The 24,675-nt window shown below is 57.5% G+C and overlaps 2 protein-coding genes across 4 annotated transcripts; one reads left to right on the forward strand and one right to left on the reverse strand.

Moving 5' to 3' along the window:
* Positions 1 to 1,433: 1,433 nt before the first annotated feature.
* Positions 1,434 to 16,771, reverse strand: LOC102575023 (brain-specific angiogenesis inhibitor 1-associated protein 2). Of its 3 annotated transcripts, none has more exons than XM_019482476.2 (14): positions 16,630 to 16,771; positions 13,216 to 13,291; positions 13,012 to 13,098; positions 11,013 to 11,074; positions 10,468 to 10,539; positions 9,244 to 9,381; positions 7,056 to 7,208; positions 5,974 to 6,186; positions 5,560 to 5,803; positions 4,793 to 4,994; positions 4,325 to 4,396; positions 3,909 to 4,083; positions 3,533 to 3,573; positions 1,434 to 3,130 (listed from the first exon to the last, which is right to left on the reverse strand). In XM_019482476.2, exons 1-14 carry the CDS (start codon positions 16,675 to 16,677, stop codon positions 3,058 to 3,060), a joined length of 1,656 nt encoding a protein of 551 aa, XP_019338021.1. In that variant the 5' UTR covers positions 16,678 to 16,771; the 3' UTR covers positions 1,434 to 3,057. The 3 variants fall into 3 exon arrangements, with proteins under 3 accessions (XP_019338021.1, XP_019338022.1, XP_059584088.1); XM_019482477.2 differs by having other exon boundaries at positions 16,660 to 16,760; XM_059728105.1 differs by lacking the exons at positions 13,012 to 13,098; positions 13,216 to 13,291; positions 16,630 to 16,771 and adding an exon at positions 12,780 to 12,966 and having other exon boundaries at positions 1,872 to 3,130.
* A 317-nt stretch (positions 16,772 to 17,088) lies between these two features.
* Positions 17,089 to 24,615, forward strand: LOC102575258 (toll-like receptor 13). The gene is made up of 3 exons (XM_006277653.4): positions 17,089 to 18,777; positions 20,053 to 23,739; positions 23,960 to 24,615. The coding sequence occupies exons 2-3, from the start codon at positions 20,909 to 20,911 to the stop codon at positions 24,120 to 24,122; spliced, it is 2,994 nt and encodes a 997-aa protein (XP_006277715.1). The 5' UTR covers positions 17,089 to 18,777; positions 20,053 to 20,908; the 3' UTR covers positions 24,123 to 24,615.
* Positions 24,616 to 24,675: the final 60 nt, after the last annotated feature.

The raw sequence follows: 24,675 nt of genomic DNA on the forward strand, positions 1-24,675 counted from the left end.
TTGTGGGGTGGGTGGGTGGGGAGGGGGAAGGGGGGTCAGGAGTTGAGATTGGACCCTCCCCTGACTCCTCAGCACCACTATGGGAACCTCAGCCCCATGTGCACCCATAGGGCTGGGGGGGCTGGAGACCCTTACTGACTCCCATCCTGGGCTGGGTTGGAAGTAATGACCCCGCACCCTCCAGGGCCCCGTGGGAAAGGAAAGGAGACAGAGCCCGGCACTTTTGCCATCCCATTGTCCATTCGGCATCTCCACCAGTGGTTTAACCCTTTGTCTCTCAAGGATCCCAATAAATTCATCAGCAGTGGGGGAACACCATTCCCCATGCCCCACCCCCCAAGCAAAACCAGCCCTAGGAAAATAGCACCCCTGCCCCCACTGCCACTCTCCTTCATCTTCTTGGTGCCAAACTCTGTCTAATGGGGGCAAAGTGGGGGACCATATGCCAGAGGGAAAGTGCCCCTACCCCTGACTTCACAAAAAGGACAGAGCGCCCCCTACTGGCCAGCAGGAGAAAACCCAGAGGGGAGTTGATGGGGTCTAAGGCAGCTCCCCCACCACTGGCAGTGCAACTGTGGGGGTGGGGGGCACCTCAGCCCAGGGCTGACACTGGGATATGGGGGAGGTATGACGGTACAGTATGGGTTGATTTCTTTCTTCTTTTTTTAAAGTCTAAAAAAAAAATTACTGGGCTATGCTAGGGAGCAGACTGGAGGTCACTGATTTCTACTGGCAGTGCCCTGGTGCTTAGTGGTTTATACTGGGAGCATGCTGCAGCCCAATAGCTTCTATGGGGCTTGTGCTGAAGGGCTCTGCTGGCCATGGACTGGTTGTCTCTGAGTCATACTGGGAGCAGCGTGCTGATAATGAGGTTATATAGGAGTGTCTGGCCCACCCTGGTGTACTGTGGATGTGCAATGCTGGCTTGGGCAGGGGAAGCGGTATACTGTGGGGAGCATCGTGGAAGACATGTTCCTGGAGCATGCTGAGAGCAGGTTGCTAAATGACAGGGCAATCCGCCCTGATTGTTTGCCACTGTGAGCTGGAGGGACTAAGTTTGGGGGTCGGAGGAGGGAAAAGGGAGAGCAGGCAGGGGCCTATAATCCTAACCCAGGGTTCGTGGTGGGGCCACCCGCTGCTGGTCCCAGGGCCTATCCAGTCCCCTCTCCCACTCCCCTCCTTGCCCCTCAGGTCATGGTCTCCCACCACCTTCCTGCATCTGGAACAAGAGGTGAGTCTGAGTGAATAATCCCCCAGGTTAGACATAGATCTTGGTGCTGCTCTGTGGGGTGGGTCTGGGCCGACTCAGCAGAGACGGGTGGGGGCTGGCCAGGCCCTGCCTGTATATAGAGACCTGTGAGCCTTGGAAGGGGCCAGCACCGCCTTCGCCGAGTTCTCTATTTGCCAAAACAAAGAAGAGATTAACAAAAATGAACAATAAATCAAAGTGTCTTCTAGCCAGAGAACAAAAAAAAGCCTTACTGGGAAAGCAGGGGATGGTGTAATGATGGGTGGGTGGATGGAAAGCGGCAGCAGGGAGAAAGAGGAGTGGCAGGGGGAGGGATGAGTGGATAATGGGCCTCGCAGGCAGGGAGGGACTGGGGAGCAAGAGTGTTGGGGGAAGGATGGGTGGGGTAGTGGGTGGGCAAGGGGTATGGACTGGTTGTGGGAGGTGGACAGAAAGCACCAGAAGCTCAGCAGTCTCTCTCGCCACATGCTTGCACACATACATGCCTGCATGTGTACATGTACACCCACTTGCACATGTCTGCATGCAGACACACATATGCACCTGTACATGCACACACACACACGTGCACACGTACAAAGTTCTGGGGAGTTTCTGATGCGGTGAGCACCCATGGCTGGGAGAGGTTTAAATTAATCTTTATTAATCCTAGGATGGGATGCAGTATTTCTCAAGATGCATAGATATGTACATGGCTCACCAGCCGCAGCCTCTGGCTGCACACACACAGGGTAGGGCACATCCCCTTCAGCAGCAGCACGTGTGCATCTCCCCACCACACAACTCAGAGTGTGCTCTTTCCTCCGGGGCAGGGAGAGGGGAGCAAGGACATGTACCACTCATGCCAAGACAGGCACCAGCGTAGGGGCAGTTCATTGTTAGCCAATGAAGCCCCAGGCCTGGGGGTTTCCCTCCATCCCCTCTGCCCCATGTACCCAGCTAGGGGGTACAGCTCTGCCCCAATGAAGTGCTCAGGGTGAGTTTCTGCAAGTGCAGGGTCCCTGACGCATAGCCCAGACAGGGTCATGTAGGGTCCGCAGGGGGTGGAGGAGGCACTTGGGGGAACATCCAGCACCGCGTGGGGTGAGAGAGAAGCTAGAGGGGCATGGGTGGAGATGGACAACTGGAGAAGGTGCAGGGTGATGGCCAGGTCAGCAGGTAAAAGGGAGATGGCTGAGGACACAGATTGACAGCTATACAGAGGGTTTTAAAACATGGACGGACAGATGGTGCACAGGTGCGGGGAACAGATGAACAGGCACAGTCCCACAGCAATCATCCCGGGGGGTGGAACAGGGCAATGCCTAGTTACCTGTAGGGGGCAGCCGCTGTCTGGGAGCAGTCCCTGCCCCCCCCCTTCCTGCATCTTCCCTCCTACCTCACCACATGCTCTGGCTCCCCCCTCCTCGTTTGGCCATGAGGGCAGCTCTACACCAGGCCCCTCCTTACCTGCCCCTCTGCTCTACCTCTCCGTCACAGTCTCTGTACCTGTCCTGTAGCCTCTTGCTTGCTCTCTTTTTCCCCATCCCACCCTGAGCTTCTGCTCCTGCCTCAGCTGCCCCCTGCAGGTGTCCTGGCAGGATTTGAACCCATGACCCTCTGTGCCCAGAGCCTTCCTGTCTTGAGCCACACAGCCCAGACACTTCCACAAATTGGCCACTGGAGGGAGCCCGTGAATCACTGGCTCCAGGCTGTGCCAGGCCCTGGTCCTTGCCCTGGCTGGGTAGGGGTAGGGGTAGAGGGGGCACCTTCCTGACACTAGCTCCCTGGCCAGGGAGCATCTACAGCTTGGGGCATGGACAGGGGTCTCACTGGATCAGCGGGGCTGAGCGATCGTTGGTCACCGTGTGCTTCAGCTTGACGTGTGCGAAGGGGTTAGTCCTGGGGGGAGAAAGCAGGAGATGTGGGGTAAGGGGGTTGCAAGGGATTGGGGGAGTGGCAGTGCGGGTGTCCTGACACTGGTGCCTGGGCAGCTGAACAGGGGAAGGGGGCTGAGTCCTGGGTCAGCTCCACCATTGGTGCCAAGATGGGCGGTGGGGAGGGATGGCAGAGAGGAGGACAGGGGGTAAAAGTCTTGGCAGTAGTGCCTAGTGCCAGGTCTAGGGGCAGGGGCTTGGAAAGGGGCCAGGGGAGAGAAGAGGGGGATCAGAGTCCTGCAGCTGGGGGGGGGGGGGGGGGGGGGGGGGAGTCCTAGCACTGGTGCCCTATAGTGTTGAGTCCTTCTGGAAAGGCTGGGAGGATGCATCCAGCCAGTGGGGAGGCAGCGGGGCTCACTGCTCTTACCTGGAGGGGGAGGAGTTTGGGCTCCCAAATTCGTTAGCTAACTGGAAAGAAGAAAGAAAGAATTTGATTAGTCTATGGTGGGGGGAGGGGTGCTGGGCTGGGCTGAGCTGGAGCTGCAACACCTGCACTCGCCACCAGGAGGCAGCAAGAGGCAGGGGGCCTGGAAATTGGGGATGGGGGGGTTGGGTCACAGGTCAGGCACACCAGTGCCACCACATGCCACCGGGGGGCAGCAGGCAGGGAATGGGGGTAGGGGTATGTTGGCAGGCAAGATCAGGCACTTGCAATGCCATCCTAGGCTGCCAGGGGGCAGCAGGCAGAGGTGCTGAGGTGGGGCAAAGGGTGATGTTGGGGTGGGGAGCAGGGCTCCACGTACCTGTGACAGGTCGGGGTTCATCATGCTGTAGGGGCGCTGGCGGAAGGTGCTGGTGCGGGGTGAGGGGATATAGGCCTGGGGGTCCCTGCTGCGGCCCCTCTCTGGGCTGGGGGCTGAGTTCCCTAATTTATCAAGGTTCCCTGTGCTGCTACTGTTGAGTTTGCTCAGTGGGAAACTAGGGGAGAGAGAGAGAGAGAAGAGGGGTTTCCAGGGAGCCTCTGTATCCCAGCCTGCTCCCCCACAAACCCGAGCCTCTCCCCTCCCCCCCCCCATCACCAAACTGCTCCACCCCTGCCCCATGCCAGCCCCCAGGCCTCCGCACCCCACCCCCAGCTCCATCCCTGTTTCCCACCTAATCGGCACCCAGCTCAGCACTAACCTGCCCCCTTCTGCCCTCCATCCACAGCCCTGCTCACCTGCCGTGGGGTTTCTCAGGGGTCTCAGATAAGGCGAGGGGCCGGGTATAAGAGAAGGGAAACCAGCCTTTCCTGTGGAGAAAGAGGTCAGCAGGAGGCGGCATCCATCAAGACCTCCCCCCACCCCAATGGAGGCCGGCCACAGCCCCAGCCCAGTGGGACCAATGGTTGAGGGTCTCCGTTGCCTCTGGCCCTGTCCACGGGAGTTGGGACCCTTGGCCCAGGGACACTGTACAGACAGGGACAGAGTGGATCCAACTGCCTGGGTTCTGCCCAGCCACGGTGGACTGGGGTTGGGGGGCTGGTATCAGGTGGCACCCACTGATAGCAGGGCCCCAGACTCACACCTCCAAGACTTCACTCTTCCAATGCCCCCAGATTGCCCTCTGTAATGGTTGGACATGGCATCCATGTGGGATGACTGCACCTGACATCCCCAGACCCCCACCCTTGTCCCGCAGCGCTCACATCTGGGTGGCCTCATTCTCTCCATAGTGCCAACCGTCCCGCGCCTCTGTCACCAGCAGGGCGATGATGTCCCCTTCCTGGAAGTTGAGCAGGGTGCTGTTCTCACCGGCTGAATGGGAGAACAGAGCCTGGACGCGGCGCCTCTCAGCCTGGGCGGGCAGCACTGACAGGGGCCCGATCCGCGGCAGGGTCTTGTTCTCAGCTGTGGGGGAAAGGAGGGTGGGGACAGTGGAGGGCTGAGGGGAGATGGAACTGGAGGGGCCCCCTGGAGGGCTCAGGGCAGGGACCCATGGGTGATATCCGACTCCTGAGGGAGGAGCAAGAAGTCAGTCTCCCCCTTCCCCCCCTAACTAATCCCATCTCATTCCCTGCCACGCAACTCCAGGATATGAGATCCAGAGCAAGTTCTGGAATTGGTTTAATGTGAGGAGGATGCCTGAGCCTGGGGAAGGGAGGAAATAGGGCCAGGCACCTCCTCTGAAATGGAGCGGTCCTTCCTACCAGGTCCCCCACTGAGCCACAAAGAGGGCCTGATGTGGGGAATGGGGGCCTATGGATGGGGGAGGGTTGCAGGGCTGCACTGTTTGAGATGGGTTTGTTGCCTCAGCACAACACTCCCCGCTACCCCTGCCCCACTCCACCACCCCCATTCATATTGCTCTGGGCTTGGCTGGGCTGGCAAGGGGCTGTGGGTCAGGAGTGAGGCAGGGTGGGGGGGGAGCCCAGGGTTGGGCTGGCAGCGATAGAGGGGGAGGTCAAATACTTACCCAGTGTGGCGAGGCGGGTCTCTGTGGAGGCCTTCCGTGGCATGGGCAGGGTACAGGAGTAGCTGTCGCTGGCTTTGGGCAGCAGTGGGGTCTGGTCAGCCACGGGCTGGGCAGGCTGTGGGGACAGCAGGCCAGGCATGGTGGGGACAGGCTCACTGGGGGGTGGGTGCCCCATGTCACGGGAGCCCCGGGTGCGGTGCGAGTCCCCATTGGGGAGGGGAGCCACTTCCTGCACTGAGGCACTCTGTGGAGGGAAAAAGGCATAAGAGGGGGCACTCTGCATGCCGGGGTGAGACCCAGGCATCTGGGCCACTGCCCTGGGGGCTCTGCTCTTAAGAGAACAGATGCAGGAGCCCAGGCAGTACTTCCCACTGGAGCTCACTGCCCTGCTATCTCCCGCAGGCACAGACGTACATGGTTGAGGGCCAGGCCCCCGCCCCCCAGCAGAGGTGCCAGCTCGGGGGGCACCTCCAGGGGCTTGGCAGCAGGCAGCGGTTCAGAGATGGTGGGTGCAGTGGGGCTGTTGGCTGTCTGCTTCACCAGGGCCAGGGCGCGCTCGGGCAGGCGTGTGGGCTGCGTGCAGGACTGCTGCCAGGCAGGGAGCTTGGTACCCAAAAGCTCCTTCACCTGGGGGGAGACCAGAAAGGGGTGAGGTGGGAGAGGCAAGGGGCCTGCACTGCCCCCCTGTGCCCACTAGGATACCACCCGCCCCATGGAGCCCACACTCTCCCTACCCTCTTTACTGCACTTGGTGCCCACCAAAGGGAGACCCCCAAAAACTCATCCCCACCCTACAGGGTTTGTCCTATACCCCACCCAAAGTAGGGTCTGGGTCACCCCTTGCCCCTACCCAGGTCTTCTTCCCACACTGTGGGTTCCCACTGCCCCCCTCATGGATCCCTCACAGGGTGGAACAAGACAGCATGGGGGAGAGGGGAGCCCCCTTCCAGTATCCTTCCTCCCTGTGAGGAAGAGAGGGGACTATTTTACTTTGTATCACTGCACCTTGCAAGGACAACCCTCACAGATGGGAGGAGATGGGGTCACTGTGGGGTGCAGGAACATGAAGTGGCTCCTCTCTGTACTGGGTGGAGGGATACGGGGTAAAAGTCCTCTCCTCCACTGCTCCAGCATGGAGGCAGTAAGGCATGTACCCTCCCTCTCCCTTCTGCCCAATGCAGGGAAGAAGGCCACATAATAGAAGGATAAAAGATGTGTAGCACTCTCACTAAGATTGCAGAGGGATCCCATAGGATGGAGGGATATGGGGGGGGGGGGGGGGGAATGCTGCTTCTCTCACTAGCTGGCAGAGGGATCTGGTAGGATGAAGAGATCCTTGGTGGAAGGGTGTTGGATGTTCAGCTCCATTTACTCCTGCTCGGTAGAAGGTGGAGGGATCCCATGGGTCAGAGGCATCCCACTAGTGGGACTGGAGGGATACATGACAGAGGGCTATGGAGCATGCAGCTGCCTGCACTGGAGAGATCCAGTCTCACCCTGGCATGGTAGGCACTGAAGTGTTTGGAGATGGTGCACTGGCGGTCAACCAGGAAGGAGTACCGACGGCGCTCCTCGGTCAGGGCTGCCTTGTATCCCTCTGCCACAAAGCGGTCCAGCTCACTCTGCTTTGTGCTCATCACCTCCACATACTGAAGGGGAGAGAAAATAGTCCTGAGGTGGTGTCAGCTTGAGTGTATGTCTGTTGAGGGCAGCACCACCCCAGTATCAGACCCTGTCACTTCACAGCTGGGACTTCATACCAAGTCTGCATCACATCCTATATAAATGGGTCACCAGCCCCTAAATGGTTGCTCCTTTTAAGATCCCGACCCACATCTGGAGTCACCACCCATACCCCAAATAACTCTATCAGGTCACAAACAGTCACCCCATATCAGACACTTGCTCCCTATTATATTTTTGGTTCCTTGGATCAGAACCTAGTACCCCCCATCAGAATCCAGTCACCCCAGATTGGACCCCAACAGCAGGATCCAGCAAGGGAAGGGTTACCCACATCCCCCTCTTAGCTCCCCCCCACATTCTCCAACCCCCACCCCCTCGGCCTCTAAAACAGAGGCCGTGATCCCGAAGTAATGGTTGTCTCAGCAACGGGGCCGACAAAGGGGCCTTTCTGGAGCCAAGGTGGGGGTTTGTGGGGGGAGCGGGTGCCTGACATTTTAATGAGGAGGGGGAAGGGAGCGGAGGGCAGGGGACCCCTTGGCACACTGGGGAGGGCAGGGTGGAGGGCTGCTGGATGGTGGTGCAGTGGGAAAGTCACTTTCCAGACCCCCACAGGTTTTGCATTGTCAATGCCCTGCACACACTTGAAGTGTGTGCATGTGCGTGCATGCGTATTGGGACAGACAGTGTGCATGTATGTGTATCTGTACGTTTTTCAGTCCTTCTGGGTGTCATTCTTTGCATGACTGTCTGTCTGAGTGCGTCTGTCTGTCTGAATTAGAACAGGATGTGTGTGCATCCGTTAGTCTCTGGCTGTTAGTTCGTATGCGTGTCATTCTGGGCATGTCTGTCTGTCTGAGTCTGTCTGTCAGGACAGGAGGTATGTCATCCATCAGTGCCTGTCAGTTTTGTGTGTCATTCTATGTGGGCTTGTCTGAGCATCTCTGTCTGGGCTGGGATTGGACACACGCACATCTCTGTCTGTGGTTGTTTCTCTGCATGTCATTCTGGGTATATTTTGAGTTGCGGTGTGCGTGTGCATCTATCAGTACTGGAAACCTGTGTGTGAGTGTCACTCAGTGTTGGAACAGGATGCCTGTGTGTGTGTCCATCTGTCTGCATCAAAACCTGTGTCACTCTGATGTGTACTGGGGCAGTGTTTGTGTGTGTATGTGTCTGCTCATCCCTGGTGTACAAAAAGACCCGGTATGTATGCATGCGTTTGCACTGTGACAAGATCCATGTGTGTCTGTGTTGGTTTCAGTGTGTCATTGCGTGGGTGGGTCAGGTCATGGGACTTGTGCTTGAGTCCATCTGTCCCCCAGGGACCCAAAGCACCGCTGTCTGTGCTGTGTGTCCGTTGGCATGTGTCTGTGTGGCCATCCCTTGTGGCCCTATAGCCCCTTGGCTGGAATTAGGGTTCTATGCACAAGAGCTCACAAGTGGCAGACCCCCACCCCAAAAATCTTTAACCCCTCAGAGACACTCCTTAGTGCCCAGGATGACAGCAAGACCAGTCTCTTATAGCAAGTGGTTGCCATGGGGCAGAAGCTGGCTGTGGTGTGGAGTTCCTTGCTGTCCTATCCCTAGCAGGGGCATTACTGGCAGGACAGCAGGCTGTGAGGGACCTCTGGGGCACTCCAGCCCCAATATTGATTACCGTGGGAGGCCATGGGGCAGGAATACTGGCTGTGAGGGGAGCTCCCAGCTCCTTCAAACCTTCAAACTCTTCTGTAGGCCCTTGATACTGACATCGTGCCAGGAAGGCTCTATCTGGAGTTTCTGGCCGGATATGTGTGTGTGTGGAGGGGGGGGTTGGGTGGGGTGAGTTCACTCTCCTGTGGGAGCTCGGCAATCCCATTGTATTCCAGAGTTTTTTCCCTCTCAGCCAGGGCCTCCTAAGGGGGAATGCACAGCACAAGGGATTCCCTTGGGTGTTCCCCCATGGCACTTTCTACCACATGCATCCTGCTGCCCTGCCCTCCCCACCCCACCCCTCACCTGCACCTCACGATCTCCGTATTTCTGGGGGTTCTTGCTGCTCTGGCACTTCTTGCGTAGTTTCTTCAGCTCAGCCTGGCACTTCTCTATGGCCTCTGCCTTGGCGCGGTGCTCGCTCTGGTACTTCTTTAGCGTGGCCTGAGGGGTGGAACCACAGAGTGGGCTCAGCTCCTCTGGAAAGCCCTTGCAGCTGTAAGCAGGGACTGCTCCCACCTTCAGCCAGGCCTGAGCATCAGCTCGCCCCACAGTGGGGGGGACCCAGCACAGCAAGGGGACCTGATCTCAATCACTGTGTGCTGCCCAGATCCAAAGCCACAAGAAGACCCTGTTCCTGAGCAGAGAGGCCTGGTCACTGCCTGGTGCCCCACAGTGCTCCCCCACCGCAGTACCATGGCTGGCACCGTGGCTGAGGGAGCTACAGTCTGGGCCTCTAGGGGCTGATTTAGCACGCGCACAGTATATAACCAGCCCAGCCCAGGAGACCTATGCCTAGCTCCAGGGTATTTCTCCAACTGTAATGCATCTGTAATACAAACACCGCCACCAACATTTCTGAGGATGCCTCTAGTACTCATGGTCAGAGCTTGTTGGGTTTTGGGAGGACCCAGAAACATGAGGAAAGGAATAAGGGACCCCCAATGCTTTGTGGCCAGGCCAGCAAAGTGATAGCCTCTTCAACAGTATTCTACATCAAGGATCTAGCTGAAGGCAGAAATCAATGGCTTCTCCCAGACATGGACCTGATGCAGGGTGATGTGTCTGCTTCTTTTACCCAAGGGCAGCTTTTTTGCCAAAGAGCACAAAAGAAGAGGATAACTGGGGGAAGAAGAACCAGGCAGGGCAGAGAGACCCTGCCATGGGCAGAACAGGGTAGGTCCTGACATGGGAGAGAGGTTAGGGAGGGCCAAGAGAGGACCTGCCATGGGGAGAGAGGGTGCTGGGTGGTGAAATAAGATAGATGGGGAAGGGCCCCCCTGGGAGGTGAAGGGGAGAAGTGTATGGAGGGTATCAGAAGGCCCAGTGGGTGAAGTGCACCTTGTGGCCAACCAAGGGTGAAGCCCTCAGACACTGATGAGAAATGGGAAGGAAGAAAGAAAAGAGGATGTGGGAAGAAGCAGAGGGATGAGGGAAGAGTTGGGGCTTGACAGACGGATGCTGGTAGATAAGTGAGAAGGGATGGCTGAAGGGAAGTTGGATCGGGGGCTGCATGGAGGGCATGCTCACCGTCAGGTACTTGATGTCCAGCTCCAATTTATGCTCCAGCTGGGACAGCAGCTCCGAGTGGAAAAGCTTCAACTGAGACCAACCCATGGAGACAGAGTGAGAGTGTAAGACAGGGTCCCATCTACAGCTCATCCCCACACTACCTGGCTCTGAGAGCATCCCCAGACAAGTCCCTGCAGCTTGGCTACAAATCTTAGGGCTGCACGTCAGCAGAAGTGTGATGGGTAAGCAGCACCCACAGTACACTTGGGTATCACCATCCAGACCTTGCTGCCTTAGTGGAGTGCTCCTCACATAGTGCATGGGGGCAATGCCAGGCCACGCACGATGCTCTGGGGCATGGCCATGCCATCCTGGCAATACTCCCATGATGTACTGGAGCATGGCCGGCCATGGTAATTTGACAAAGATGCCACAATGCACTGGGGCATTGCTATGCTTCCTTTCCACAATGCACTGGGGCACCACTAAGCCTCCCTCTCTGCATTCTCAGACCTCCCCTCCCACACTGCGCAGTGGGAGGCAGAGGGGACAACAGTACTCACAGTTTCCTCCAGCTGAACCTGGATCTGGCGATGCACCTCAGCCATCTGGAAAAGGGTGTCACCTGCAGGATGGAGAGACAAGGAGGGGGCTTTAATCTGTTCCATGATCCCTGGGTGGGTGAAGAGGCCTATTGAGTGCGATCCCAGCCAGATGGGATTATCAGTACCCAGTTAATCTCCCAGGCTATTAGCCACATCTTCCCCTCCCCCACCAAGACAGGGTCCCAGCCATGCCCACACATACCAGCTCACCATCCACCAATGTGCTTGTCTGATGGACACAAGCATCATATGCACAAGCACTTTTGGGCACATATAGCACATACATGGAGGCACACCACACACTTCACATACACAGCTCCCTGACATGATATGCACGTATGTTCCCTTGACATACACTCACCTTGTATGTATGTGGAGTTGCCCCCCCTCCCCATGTCTTCCAATGCATTGTGGTTTTCCCATGACACACACCTGGCACATGTGAGGACTCCTCGTGCCCCTCCTCCCCCACCTGGTACACACACAGCTTTACATACCTAAGAGACTCAACTTCCAGCTCACATTCTGCACTAGCAGGTACATCCTTCAAGGTTGTGCCACTCTGCTCTCACACATACCTCTCACTATTTGCAGGCTTCCCACAAACTCTCACTAGGCAGGCAGAGTTCACACACAGACCTTCTGCAGCATATGCTCACAACCAAACACACAGAGCTCTCACACAACTACACAATCTCCATTTCCACATGCACACTACCCAAGAATTCCCCCAAGCCTCCACCTGCTACTACCCTCACACTCCAATGCCACTTCACACTTGACATACACCTCTCACACAGATTCACACTTTACACAAATTTATTCACATGCTGATGTAAACAAACCTGTGTGTGAATATAGCACACACATACAGGCTACACTGTGCACCCTCCACTTGTGTATCCTCATGATTTGTACACCCAGGCGCACACGCACACAGGTTCTCATCCTATATAGCCACACTGTAAACATTTCCAAATTTCCTCACTCACTCTCACGATCTACATGCCTCTCCCCTCCTCCTCCCCACACACACACTCACAGTTTCCACATATCACACCTGGGTCTACCACCTCACAACATACACACATAAGACACTCACCTCGTTCACTCAGTTTGCACACACTGCCTCACGATGTACCTTCACACGCATGCTCATGCCCACAATTCTCTCTCGCAACTTGGATGCAAACCCATCAACTTCCCCTTTCACACACAGTTTGTACACACAACCCACAGATGCTCTCCATCTCTGTTGGGGGCCCATTCACCCACTCCCATCATGCTCCCTCCCCAAGAGAAGGCATACTAGGGACAAGGTCCCTCCCTCAGGGCTCCGACTCTGTCCCTCCACCCTCAGGCAGTCCTGCCTTTGCCTCTCAATCTGCCCCACCTTGGCTCTCAGCCCCTGCCCATCAGTCGGGATCTGGACCAGGGAAGTCGAGTAGGGAGTGGGAAAGCCTGGTGAGGCAGATCTCAGGGAAGAGAAGGGTTAAAACTGGATTTCCACCCCGCCCCTCAATCTTGGATGGGGGGCAGTTGCTAAGTGAGCAGGGAGGGGGCAGGGGGGCATGTCTGAGCCTTGACTTATGCTTGGGAATGCTTGGGGTGGGCTGGGGGAAATTCAGCTGGAGACACAGCCCCCTTTCCTCCCTCCTCCCCCAATCAATCGTCCCTGCCAGCACAGGCCAAGCCAGGGGGTGGGGGCCGGAAACCCGGGCTCACATCAGGAAAACAGCATCTTCCTGCAGCAGGAAACCCCCAGCACGAAGACCTGGAGCCCAGTAGGGAGAGAGAAGAACAGGTTGGATGGGCCTGCGGGCCTAACCCAGAGGGCTGGATGGACCCTGCAGCTGATCTGGAGCTGGGAGGGAGTGGAATATCGAAGCACATGGGCCCAAGGGCCTGGTCCACACCCAATACCCCCTCCTGACTACTGTGAGAGGCTGTCACCTACCGAGCTCCTTGGATCCTTGGCTATCACTGGCCAACTCCCCCAGCTTCACCAGGGCATCAAAATAGCCCTTAGCTGCGACCGTCACCCCTGCAGGGGGAGAGATGTGTCAGGTGACAGACAGAGTCTGTCCCCTCCGAGGATGTCAGCCTCTGGTTGGGGGCACTGGCTGGCTCGAGGTGTGGAGACAAGGAAAGCAGGGGTAACCTGAGAGCGCTTTCTGGTAACTCTTTCCCATTGTGACGAAGCTCCTTAGGCTGGGGTTGAACTGGTCCAGGATCACCTGCCCCAAGCAGCAAAAGGGAGACTATTAATCTCATAGCATAGGTCAGGGCTATGATGCAACCATTGGGGTGTGTCGGGAACCGTCTAAAGTAGGGGTGGGGTGCCTGGCTTTGCATAATGTCACACCAAAGTATCTTGGTGTGTAGTCATTGTTCCCAGGAGTGATGCTGTGCCGAGATCTACTGCTCTTTTGCCCCCAGTCCCTAGCAGGCACAGACAGACCCAGCTGTGGGGGGTCTCTGCACCAGGCCTGGTCCCAGTGACCCGGCTAGCAGGAAGGGCCTCAGGTCTGACCCTTAGGGTGCTGGGCACTACTGGCTGAAGCCCGTCAGAGGGTGGTACATAGGGGGAAGCAGTGCCAGCTCAAGTACATTGCCTGCCTAAATGCACTGCCATGTCAGGGATACCGGGTTGGTGGGGAAGAACCCAAGAAGAGCATCCCTGAAGAAAGCAGCCAGGATGCCTGGATTTTCTCTTAGCTTTGGGAGGGGAGTGGGGTCTTAGTGGGTTAGAGCAGGGCACTTAAGTGCCTGGATGCTAGGTTCCTTCCCCTTAGGACAGTATCAGATGGGAAAGCTCTTGTGTCTAAACCAGGGTTAAACCAGCCTCAGGACTGGTGCAGTGCAGACGGGATGGGGAAAGCTAGGTTGAATCACCCTCTGCTAAACAGCCATGACTCCCTTATATCCCACCAAAAGCGCAGTGCTCCTGGAAGACCCTACAATAACAGTACAGCAGGCCCAACTCAAAGCTCACCATGTTGATCAAGGAGACAGTCATGGGGCAGTAAGCCATTACCTACAGTGTCACCCACGGGGGCCACAGGATTGTGTGGACAGGGACAGGACAGCTCTGGGGATGCATGAAGGAATGTATGGGGAATCACAGAAAGACAGAGGGGACATTGGGGTAGGGAAGAGATGGAGGCAGACAGACAGAGGTGGTGTGTGGGGGTGGATGGTTCATAGAGGTGTTGTGGAGGGATGGAGGGAGAGATACATACAGTGTATATCATGAAACCACTGAGCCCTTTGAGGTGGGGTAGGGGTGTGTCTAAGTCACTCCCTTGCTGGGGCTGTTCTCTGCCACCTCAGCACCCCTGGGGAGAGCCAAGGAAGGGCCTGCCCAGCACAGACTGATCTTTCTTAGCTCCTGGAGGCTGTTTCCTTGGGAACGGTTTAGCCTTGCAAAGGAATCTAATCTGGCCAGAAACTGCAGCCCGGCCTGGTCTAATTCCCCAGCCCTGGGTCAGATGAGAGTGTTGAGGCAGGGCTGGCGTGGGGGGTCATTTAAAGAGGAAGTAACCAGAGCCCACAGACCAGGTTGGGAAAGGTAAGGGATTGCTTCAAAGGGACTGGGAAGGGGCAGTGCACAGCAGAAAGATAGCAAAAGCCTTCTCATGAATAGGTGGGTAGCAGCCTCCCACCCAGGAAAATCTGGGCAGAGGAGAGGCATATAGACAGATAGAGTGGGTGTGTGGAGACTGATGGATAGATGGATGGATACATTGGGATGGTTGGCAGATAGATTTGGGAATAGACAAATGGATGGATGCATGGACAGATATGTTTAGGGATGGACAGACCTAGAGATGTGGAGATGGGTGGGGAAAGGGAGGGAGAAACAGGGGGTTTGGAGATGGGTAGAGACATAGGAGGAGACATTTTGGGATACAGAGATAGACAGATCTAGGGGTGGCTGGATGAGGAGGCCAGAAGCTCCCTTCCTCCCTGAGAACAACTCTAACCCAAATAGCCCTCAGTGGCACAAGCCAAGCCTGTGAAGCATGTATCCCCCCAGAAGAACTGCGCTGCACCCACCGCACCCCAAGAGGGTATGGCCTTGAGGGCACAGCAATGCCCCCAGCTCCTAGCGGGAGAGCCACCCACATGCCACATAGGCATCTTCACTCCAGCCGCTGCTTCCCTCCCTCCAAAACTTCATATTCCTGCAAGGGGAACATCAGTCACATCCTGCCACATTCAGACCAGAAGACACCTCCAGTGCCTATGCCAGCCCCCAGGGGTGCTGGTGCCTGGCCTGGGACCCTCACCCACCCTGGCTCACAGCCCACATGGCTGGCACCCACCATGCCATGGGGAGGGGAGTCAAGGGGACCAGTGTCCATGCCAGCTGGTGGGAGCGCAACCTCTGATCTGTCCCAACAGCATGACCAAAACTTGTCAGGTAAGTACCCAGGACCCACCCCCCAGGAGCCTCTGACCCCCAATCCCCTCCGCCCAGAGCCAGCTCATGGGGCTCATTGTCACCACCTCTTCCCCTGGGGAATCAGCCTCAGCTGGAGGTGGTGTCCTGATTCGAGTGTCAGAAGCCTCAAGAAGCTCCCCAGTACTCAGCGTGACTCCACAGCAGTCTGGGGTAACTCACCACCACCCACCAACTCCCCACACATGCACATCCCTCAGCCTTCCCTTGGTGTGGGTAGAAAACAACAGCCTCAACAGCAAAGAAAGGGAAAACGAGGGCCCATCTTTCTGTCTGGCAAACTGACATCTCTCTATCCACCCCCCACATACTGTCACCCATCCATCTCTCCGCACAAGCACCCACCCATACACTGCCACCCCCCATCTGTCCCCACACATACCGGGCTGCCACCCGTCACTCCATTCCCCCCCCCCATAACTGACCATCCACCCCACGTACACCTTGCCATCTACCAACAGTCCCTGAAAACCCCCTTTCTCTCTTCCTCCCCCACCCATTCCCCTGCCTACCCAACACCCCACCCATCCCATGCTCAACCTCACCCATCCCCACATGTACCTGCTCACCAGCTCTCTCTCCCTACAGACCTTCCCAGCCACCCACCTGTCCATGCATCTGTCCATCCTCACACACGCCCTTCGCTCCACTGCTAATCCCCACACATGCCCAATAACCCGGCCCCACATGCACACCTGCACTCACCTGTGCCCCTGCCTGTCCCCTCACACCCTGCCAACTCCCATCCATCCATCCCCAGGCCCTCCCCACTATCTAACTCTGTCCATCCATCGTCCACCTCTACTCACCTCCATCCATCCACTCACCCTTACTCACCTCCATCTACCCATCCATCCACCCACACACACACTCCCCAGCCAGCCACTCACCCTTACTCCCCTCCGGCTATCCTATCTCATCTCCACCCCACCCCACCCCACCACGGGGCAGACAGGTTCCCCCTTCTCATCCCTTCCCTCCAACAAAGGGCGCGGGAGACGGCGGGGTGGGCGGGGAAGGGCAGCGGCGCGGGGGGACCGGACGGGCAGGGGGGGCGCGCGGGGCGGCCGAGGCGAGGCGGTGGCGGTGGCGGGGTCCGCCCGGCCTCACCCGGTAGACACTCTCCGTGAGCCGGTTCACCTCGTCCGAGCGGGACATGGTGGCGAGGCCGGGCCAGGCCGGGCAGAGCGGACGGTCCGCGGCGCGGCGCGGCGCTGCCCCGCGAGCTGGCAGGGCGGGGGGGGCGGGGCCGTAGGGCGGGAGCTGGGGGGTGGGGCCCAAACAAATCACTTTCCAAAGCTCCGGCATGAAAAGAAACTTCCAGCCAATCAGGAAGCCGCTCCGACCCCCTTTCCAATTCACCCGTGTTCTATTAGCAAAAAGGGGCGGAGCCTCATTGGCTCATCTCCATATTTAAAGACGCCGGAGTAGATGCATTGCGCCCTTTTCCTTTAAATGTTTTCCATCCGCGGCTACAGCTGGAGCCGGTTAGCGCGAGGGAGCGGGGATCGCGGCGCTGCCCATCGCTCCTGATTCACGTGGGGCTAGCGACGGGTTCACAGCCCGGGGCGGGTGGGGCTTGTTGGACGTCGTCGCACTATTGCCCCGATGGTGGGGTGCTGTTCTCGCTGCCCCCTTAGTAGCTTGCTGGTGATCGGAGATGGCCCCAGAGGGCAGGAAATTCAGCCGACGCTAGGAGAGATTAGTGGGTCCAGCAGGGATGAGGATATTGTTGTTATTATTATTATCGTCATCATCGTCAATAATTGTAACAATAATGATACTAGACATAAATAATAGTAATACTGATCGCTAGTTATGATAGTAATAGATAATAATAGATCATAGTAATAATAATAGTATATAGCGAGAGCAATAGTAACAGAGGATAATAATAATAGTAACAGCAATAGATAGTAATAGATAATAATGGACAATATATGGCATCCGTTCATCAGTGAGTGATGGTGGATATTGCAGCTATTCAGACAATCACAGATAATAATAGCGCATAAATAATAACAGTAATTGATAGCAACAGGAATGGTAGCAACAATAGATAACAGTAATAATAACAATAGTAATGGTAATAAATAGGAATAATAGTGATAGATAATACATAGTAGAATAGTAGTAATAAGTAGCAATAGTAATATACAATAGTAATAGATTATAGTAATATTGGTAATAGTAGCAATGTAATAGGCAGTGATAGAAACAGATAATAACTGTAGTAACGGCAATGCTGGCCATGCAGTACGGTCATAATATCCCTGGGTGCCGGCGCGGGGGCTGCTGTCCCGGTCATGAACTTAGGACGGAGGCAGGAGCAGCCTTGCTAGAGGTTTCCCTGCCATTATGCTCCCCCACCCCCTCGTCCTAAATTCGGCGAGGGGCAGCTGCGGGCCGGGCTCCAGGGCTCCGCTGGCCGCCTCCCGTCCGCCCCGAGCCCCGGAGGAGCTTGTTGCTGCCCGCGCCAGGAGGTGTCTGGAAGCCCGCGGCAAAGCGGGTTATTCTTCCGCGCGTTTCCTGGCCAGACAGTTCCGTGTGCGCCTGCCAGCGCCTTCCCGAGGCTCCGGGGGCTCCAGGCCACAGGGAAGGGCGGGACCTGGCGGGGACGCTGTCCTAGCTGAGTACTGATGTCTGTGTCCATGTAGCATCGCAATGTATTGCTGAGGGGTGCGACAGCAGAGCGGGCACCGGCAGGGCGTTGGGGCAGGGGGCTGCGGGCGGGAGTGAGGGGCACCGGCGAAGCTAGAGGGCAGCCCCGAGTGCAGGCGCCTCCCCGCCCCCGCCCGCGGGGCCGGCTGCAACTTGTGCGCGACGTGCTGGCAGCCTCCACGCTCCCCCCGTCCCGCAGACTGGGCCCCTGGGCCCCGCGTTGGCAGCGCCTCCCCCGGGCTGGCTGGGCTCCCAGACACGTCGGCCCTGGAGCCGGACCGCAGCGCCGCGTTCCCACGGGCCCGGGGCCAGGCCTCCTGCGGGGCCGCAGCGGGGGCTCGAACCTGGGCTCTGCGGCGGGGCCGGGCCGCCGCCTGCCGCCTGCCGCCTGCCCTGGGCCTCGCAGCCGCGGCCCAGGCAGCCCAGCCCAGCCCAGCCCCGCGGGGGCTGCACTGCCCGCGATGTGCCTGGCAGTGCCCCCTGGCGGCAGCCCCGGGCTGCACCGGGGGTTTCACCTCCACTCAAAACTATTCTTGCGCGACTCAGCGCGAGCCGCCTCCGGGCGAGGAAGCGCTGCGGTCGGAGCAGCCCCGGCAGGTAGGAGCCAGCCCAGCCGGGCAGGGGTCGGGGGCCCGCGGGCGGGCTGCAGCTGGGCTCCCCTTGCCCTGAGGCGCCCAGGGCCCTGGGGTGTGGGAGCCGGGGGGAGGGAGGGCTGCCCGCAGCTGGTTTCGTTTTTGCCTCTGGGGAGGAGGAAGCTGCTGCTTTGCTACGGGGTTTGGGGGCCGTCTGGGATGTCCTGCCGTGGCCTACAGGTGCGGATCCCGGCGCCAGGACGTCCCCCCAGCCCTGCTGCTGCTCTCAGGCTGGCTGCACTCGCAGTGCTGGGACCCCAGTGGCTTCCCACAGTGCCCCACAAGCACCAGGCCCAGATCTCTGCTCAGACAGCACCCCCCCCCAAACCCCACAGAGATAGTCCCCCCAACACATGCAGCCTCCCCACACAGACAGCCCCCCTCACATAGAGCAGAACCCCCAGGTCCCTGTGGCACCTACAGCTCCTCCTCAAAGTCCCCTCACAGCTGGCCCCCATCCCTCGCACAGCCCTCCTCAGCTGCAGCCTGCCCCACGGACCCCCTCTCCTCCTCACAACCGCCCTCCCCACACTGAACTCCCTGGCCCCTCCAACAACTACCCCCATGCACCTCTCTCCCTCTCCAGCCAGCCCCTCTGAGCACACATGTGCGCACATGACGGTTCTCATGCAGCCCCATCAGTGCCCCTCTCTGCACGCAGAGCCCAGATCCCGGTGTCTGTGGCTGGAGTGGGGGGCGGCCAGTGCTCAGGTGAAGTGGGGTGGGCTGTAATGTTGGGGCTGGGCATGGGGCTGAGGCCCAGCAACCCACTGTACATATGGGGCCAGTCTGTAGGGCTGGATGGGGGCTGGCATCCCCTGGAGGGAAAAGGGCTTTGCTGCTTCCCCACCCTCCAGTGCTCCCCCCTCCCCGGGACTGGCAGTGCTTAGCTTTGACCTAACCTAGTGCCAGTCATTAACTGGGCGCGATTGGAACCTTCTTGTGCAATGACTGTTATTTCAACACTGCCAAAGAGGAAGTGATGATGGGAAGTGACTGGTTTCATAAAGGGCACAGTAAGATGGGGAGGAGGAAGGGACGGAACTGGGAGCCAGGACTCCTGACCTCCATCGCCAGCTCTGGGAGAGGAGCAGGGACTCCTGCTGTGATGCACCAGAACCCACTCTCTTCCTGGAGATGGGAGAGAGAGAACCTAGGAGTTCTGGCTCCCCCGACCCCCTGCCTCCCACCTTGCTCTAAACCACTAGTGACTGGACTTTGATTTGCTTTGTCCTTGCAGGGTTCTCTGAGCTAGGCTTGGCCGTGTCAGCCTTTAATTGCCTCAGCAACGAGCAGAAGACTCCTGCAGCCCCACTAAGAAGATTTTGCCCAGCATAAAAGGATTTTCCCAGGTTTTCCTTTTCTGCAAGTCCTGCTTGAACCACCAATCACTGAAGCAGGGGAGAAGCAAAGGCAGAAGCCCCCCTCCTCCCTCCCAGTGGCCGCTGACCTGTGTAGCTGGGGAGGTCTAGACTAGTGGTTTTCAACCTTTTTTCATTTGTGGACCCCTAAAACATTTTGAATGGAGGTGCGGACCCCTTTGAACTCTAAGTGTGGGTGTTCACCTCCTTTTGATTGATCATAGTCATCTTTCGCAGACTCTTTAGACATACTCCGCGGAACCCTAGGGGTCCACAGACCACAGGTTGAAATCCCCTGGTCTAGACAGTAGGGGGCAACAGTGTGTGTGTGCACTGGTTTGTGTGCATTGTGGAAGTGGAGACAACCTCCCCGCACCCATACATACACACTGTAGGGAATTTTGCTGGTAGACACCCATATCCTCCTCCCCACTCATACACATACACACATGCCCTGTAGGGGATTTTGTGTGTGGAAGCACACCCATGCACCAGACACAAGGGGACAGTGCCTTATCACAGAACAGAGGACTGTGCAAGCACACACACTGATTGTAGACAGTTGTGGATTTGCACCATGTCCATGCACATGGGGTAGGCAGGGGTATACACCATACAGAGAAATACACACATTCACACAGAGTAGGGGCTGAAGCATGTGTGCACATGATTGGGGTTATAAACACATACAGTAGGTGGTTGTGTATGCACACACATGCAAGCAGATGGTAGAGGATGTGTGCATGTCTACACGCAGTAGGAGATTGCACACATAGCAAAGGATGTGTGCACACATATGCCAACAGTAGGGGTTGTGCATATACACACATGTCCACACACACAAAGGCACACGCATCCATTGACCCCGCTATGATCCCTCCTTACTGTCATCCCTTTCCCATTGCCCGATGGCTCTTCCTGGCTGCCTGTGTCCAGGGCGCTGGGGCCTATGGCTTTGCCCACTGTTCCCTGTCATTTGAACAGCCAGACTATGCCAGTTGCATGGGGCGTGGTATCGTCCAGCTGAGCCAGGCCATTGCTTCCCTGCCCAACACCACCAAGTGGATCAATGCCTCCCAGAATGCCCTGCAAGTGCTGAACTTTAGCACCTTCACCCACCTTCCCCACCTCCAGGAGCTGCGGTTGGACCAGAACCAGCTGGACACCCTCCACCCTGGCGCCTTCCAGGGGCTGGCGGAGCTGAAGCGACTGGACCTCAGTCAGAACCGGTTGGTGTCTCTGGAGCCTGCAGTGCTGGCAGGGCTCACTGCTCTGCAGGTACTGCACCTGGGACACAATACCCTTGCCACCCTTCATCCTGAGAGTCTGGCCTTGCTGGGTAGCCTCCAGGAGCTCCACTTGGCCTACAACCAGCTCTCTCAGCTCCAGGACGTGGCCATGGCCATGCAGGGGTTGGCCAACCTGTCCCTCCTTGATTTGGATTCCAATCAGATCTCCTCACCATGCCGGAACTCCAGCCCAGTCTCCTTGCCCTTCCTGAAGAGCCTGAACCTAAGGAGCAATAACATTGTCTCTCTGGACCTCACCCACTGCTCTCTGCCCAGCCTGCAGAAACTCAATCTCACCCGCAACAACATGACTCAGCTGGTGGCCAGCTCCTTCTACACTGCACCAAGCCTGGAGGAGCTGACTGTGGATGAGAACCACCTGAACATCTCCCAACTCCTGGGGCTGTCTTTGCCCAACCTCACAGCCCTGCACTTCTCCAGCATGCGCCCGGCACTGGAGTCTGATGTGGGGATGGCTTGCCAGGTCTTACAGGGCCTCCCAGCACTGAAGGTCCTGGATATCAAGCACTCCAAGATCCTCTCCTCACAAGTTGCCTGGCTGGGCTCATGTACTAACCTGACCCAGTTGGATCTAGCCACCACCCCTTTGAGCCACAAGGACAAAATTAACTTCCATACCTTTCACAGCCTGGAGTTCCTCTCGCTGGACAAGTGCAAGATCCAGCAGTTCAGTGGTAGCCAGTGGGGGGAGGGCCTGGCTCAGCTCCACACACTGATTCTGCGGCGTAACCTCCTCACCAAGCTGGTGAACGGCCTTTTCAAGGCCCTGCCCAATCTGACCTTCCTGGACCTATCCCGGAACCGCCTGACCTACGTCTACAAGAAAAATTTCCTGGGCATGGCCTCCCTGAGGACCCTGCTTCTCCAAGGCTGCCAGCTGGCCTCAGTCACCCGCAACACCTTTGTCTATGCCCGTAAGATGGTGTTCCTGGACCTGAGAGACAACAGTCTCCTCTACCTGAAGACCTATGCCTTCCAGCCCCTCAACCACCTTCAGACCCTACTGCTGTCTAGCAACAGGATCCTCACCATTCAGAAACAGGCCTTTACAGGCCTCACCTCCCTTCGGCAACTCTCCCTGGCCCATAATTACCTCTACAAGGTCTCCAAGGGCTCCTTCCTTGGTCTCAAGGCCCTGGAGGTGCTGGACCTCAGTCACAACCGTCTGTTCTCTTATAACAAGCAAGACTTGTCTGCCCCCTTCACCTATCTCCTCAGCCTCCGTACCCTTGACCTCAGCTCCCAGGATCCCAAGCCTCCCATTGAGCTCCCAGTCAACTTCTTCCAAGGCCTCCCTAAGCTCCAGAACCTCAGCTTGAGGGAAAACCCCAGCTCCGCCTTCTTCAACCTCTCTTTGGCCCCTCTGGCTGGACTCCAATTCCTGGATCTCTCTGACATCTATCCTAAAAGGGGAGATCCCTTCTGCCTCCACTCAGAGCTGTTCCAGGGGCTGGGCCACCTGCGATGGCTCAGGATGGATGGCAGTTCCCTCAGAGACCTGCCCTTGGACATCTTCTCTGGCATGGAGTCTCTGGAGGGGCTGTCAGTACGGGAAAACAAGCTGAGGAACCTCAGCCAGGCCCTGCTGGGTAACTTGACTATGTTGCGGTACCTGGACGTCTTCAACAACCCCTTGGCCTGCTCCTGTGAGAACGCCTGGTTCCAGAACTGGTCTGTCAGTGACCCTGATGTCCAAATTCCCTTGCTTGGTTCCTACACCTGCTTGGGCCCAGGGCTGAGTGAGATGGGCTTTGAGAAGATGGATCTGACCTTCTGTAGGGTGGACATAGCCATCTTCTTCTTCCTGGTAGCCTTTTTTGCCACCCTTCTGACGATGCTGGGCTCTGTGGCAAAGGCCAAGATGGGCTGGACACTGAGGCACAGCTTCTACCTGGTCTGGGCCTGGGGCAGGGGCCGGCTGCAGAGGCACCGCCAGGCCTACCAGTATGATGCCTATATCTCATGCTGCACCCAGGATGAACCATGGGTGGTGGAGAAGCTGCTGGTGGAGCTGGAGGAGGGACAGCCCCAGTACCAGCTGTGCTTTGGGCCCAGGGACTTTGCACCGGGTGCCTACTACCTGGACAATGTCCAGAATGGTATCAGCAGCAGCCGCAAGACGCTGTGCATGGTGAGCAGGAACTACTTGGAGAGTGAATGGTGCTCCCTGGAGATGCAGTTAGCCTGCTCCCGGACCTACTACCAGGGGCACGACCCCCTGGTTGTGGTCTTCTTGGAGGAGATCCCCAACTACAGGTGAGACCTAACCCAACTTGGGGTGGCTGAGTGGCAGGTCCTAGCTACTCCAGCAGGGGCTGCTGGGTGGGGGGTGGAAGGGGCAAGAGAGCTGGTGGGTGGTGGTGGGGGCAGGGGTTCTAGCTACTCTGGCCCCTGCAGGGGGCAGAGTGGGGAACATGTCCCAGGTCTTGCAGATGCCCTGGTCTCATGTCTGTTACTGTGCCCTGCTCTTCCCCAGGCTCACCCCCTACCATCGCCTGAGGAAGCTGTTGAAGCAGAACAGCTACCTGCACTGGCCGGAGGAACCTAATGCTGAAGATATGTTCTGGACCCAGCTGCGGGAGGCCTTGGATGCTGGTGGCAGCACCAATAAGCTCCATCAGTTCAATGTGATAGAGTAGCCTGGACCAGGCCAAGCCAAGCTGCTGGGATGGGGGCAGAGGGGGTCAGAGGAGAGCCCCATTGCTGGTGGGCTGAGAAAGGGATCAAGACCCCTCCGGGAGCAGAGTGGCTCCGCTTCATCCAGCAGGGTGTGAGGATGTGTGCATGCATACATGCACATATGCTCACACACACAGAAGGACTTGTATGGCAGGGACACACACACACACACACACAGTTAGGCAGTTCTGATCCCCTCCAGTAGAGAGCAGCGTTTCACACCCCCCCCCCCCCCCTGCCCCCGTGGTGGCAGGGACACGCGCACACACACATACAGCTGGGCAGTTCTGATCTCTTCCAGTAGAGGGCACCATTTTACACGCACTTACACACACACACTCACACAGATGACTTATAGCGGCAGGGACACACACAGGGCTAGGGAACTCTGTTCTGTATGCAACAATGTACAGAGCACACCTTTGAAATGGGCATTATTTCTGATATCCAACATCCCAAGTGTGGTGTGTTTGTGTGTGTGCGTGCAGTGGTAGGAGGACAGGGCTTGTGTGT

This window comes from Alligator mississippiensis, chromosome 5 (assembly GCF_030867095.1).
Source record: "Alligator mississippiensis isolate rAllMis1 chromosome 5, rAllMis1, whole genome shotgun sequence".
In the NCBI taxonomy this organism is placed as follows: domain Eukaryota; kingdom Metazoa; phylum Chordata; order Crocodylia; family Alligatoridae; genus Alligator; species Alligator mississippiensis.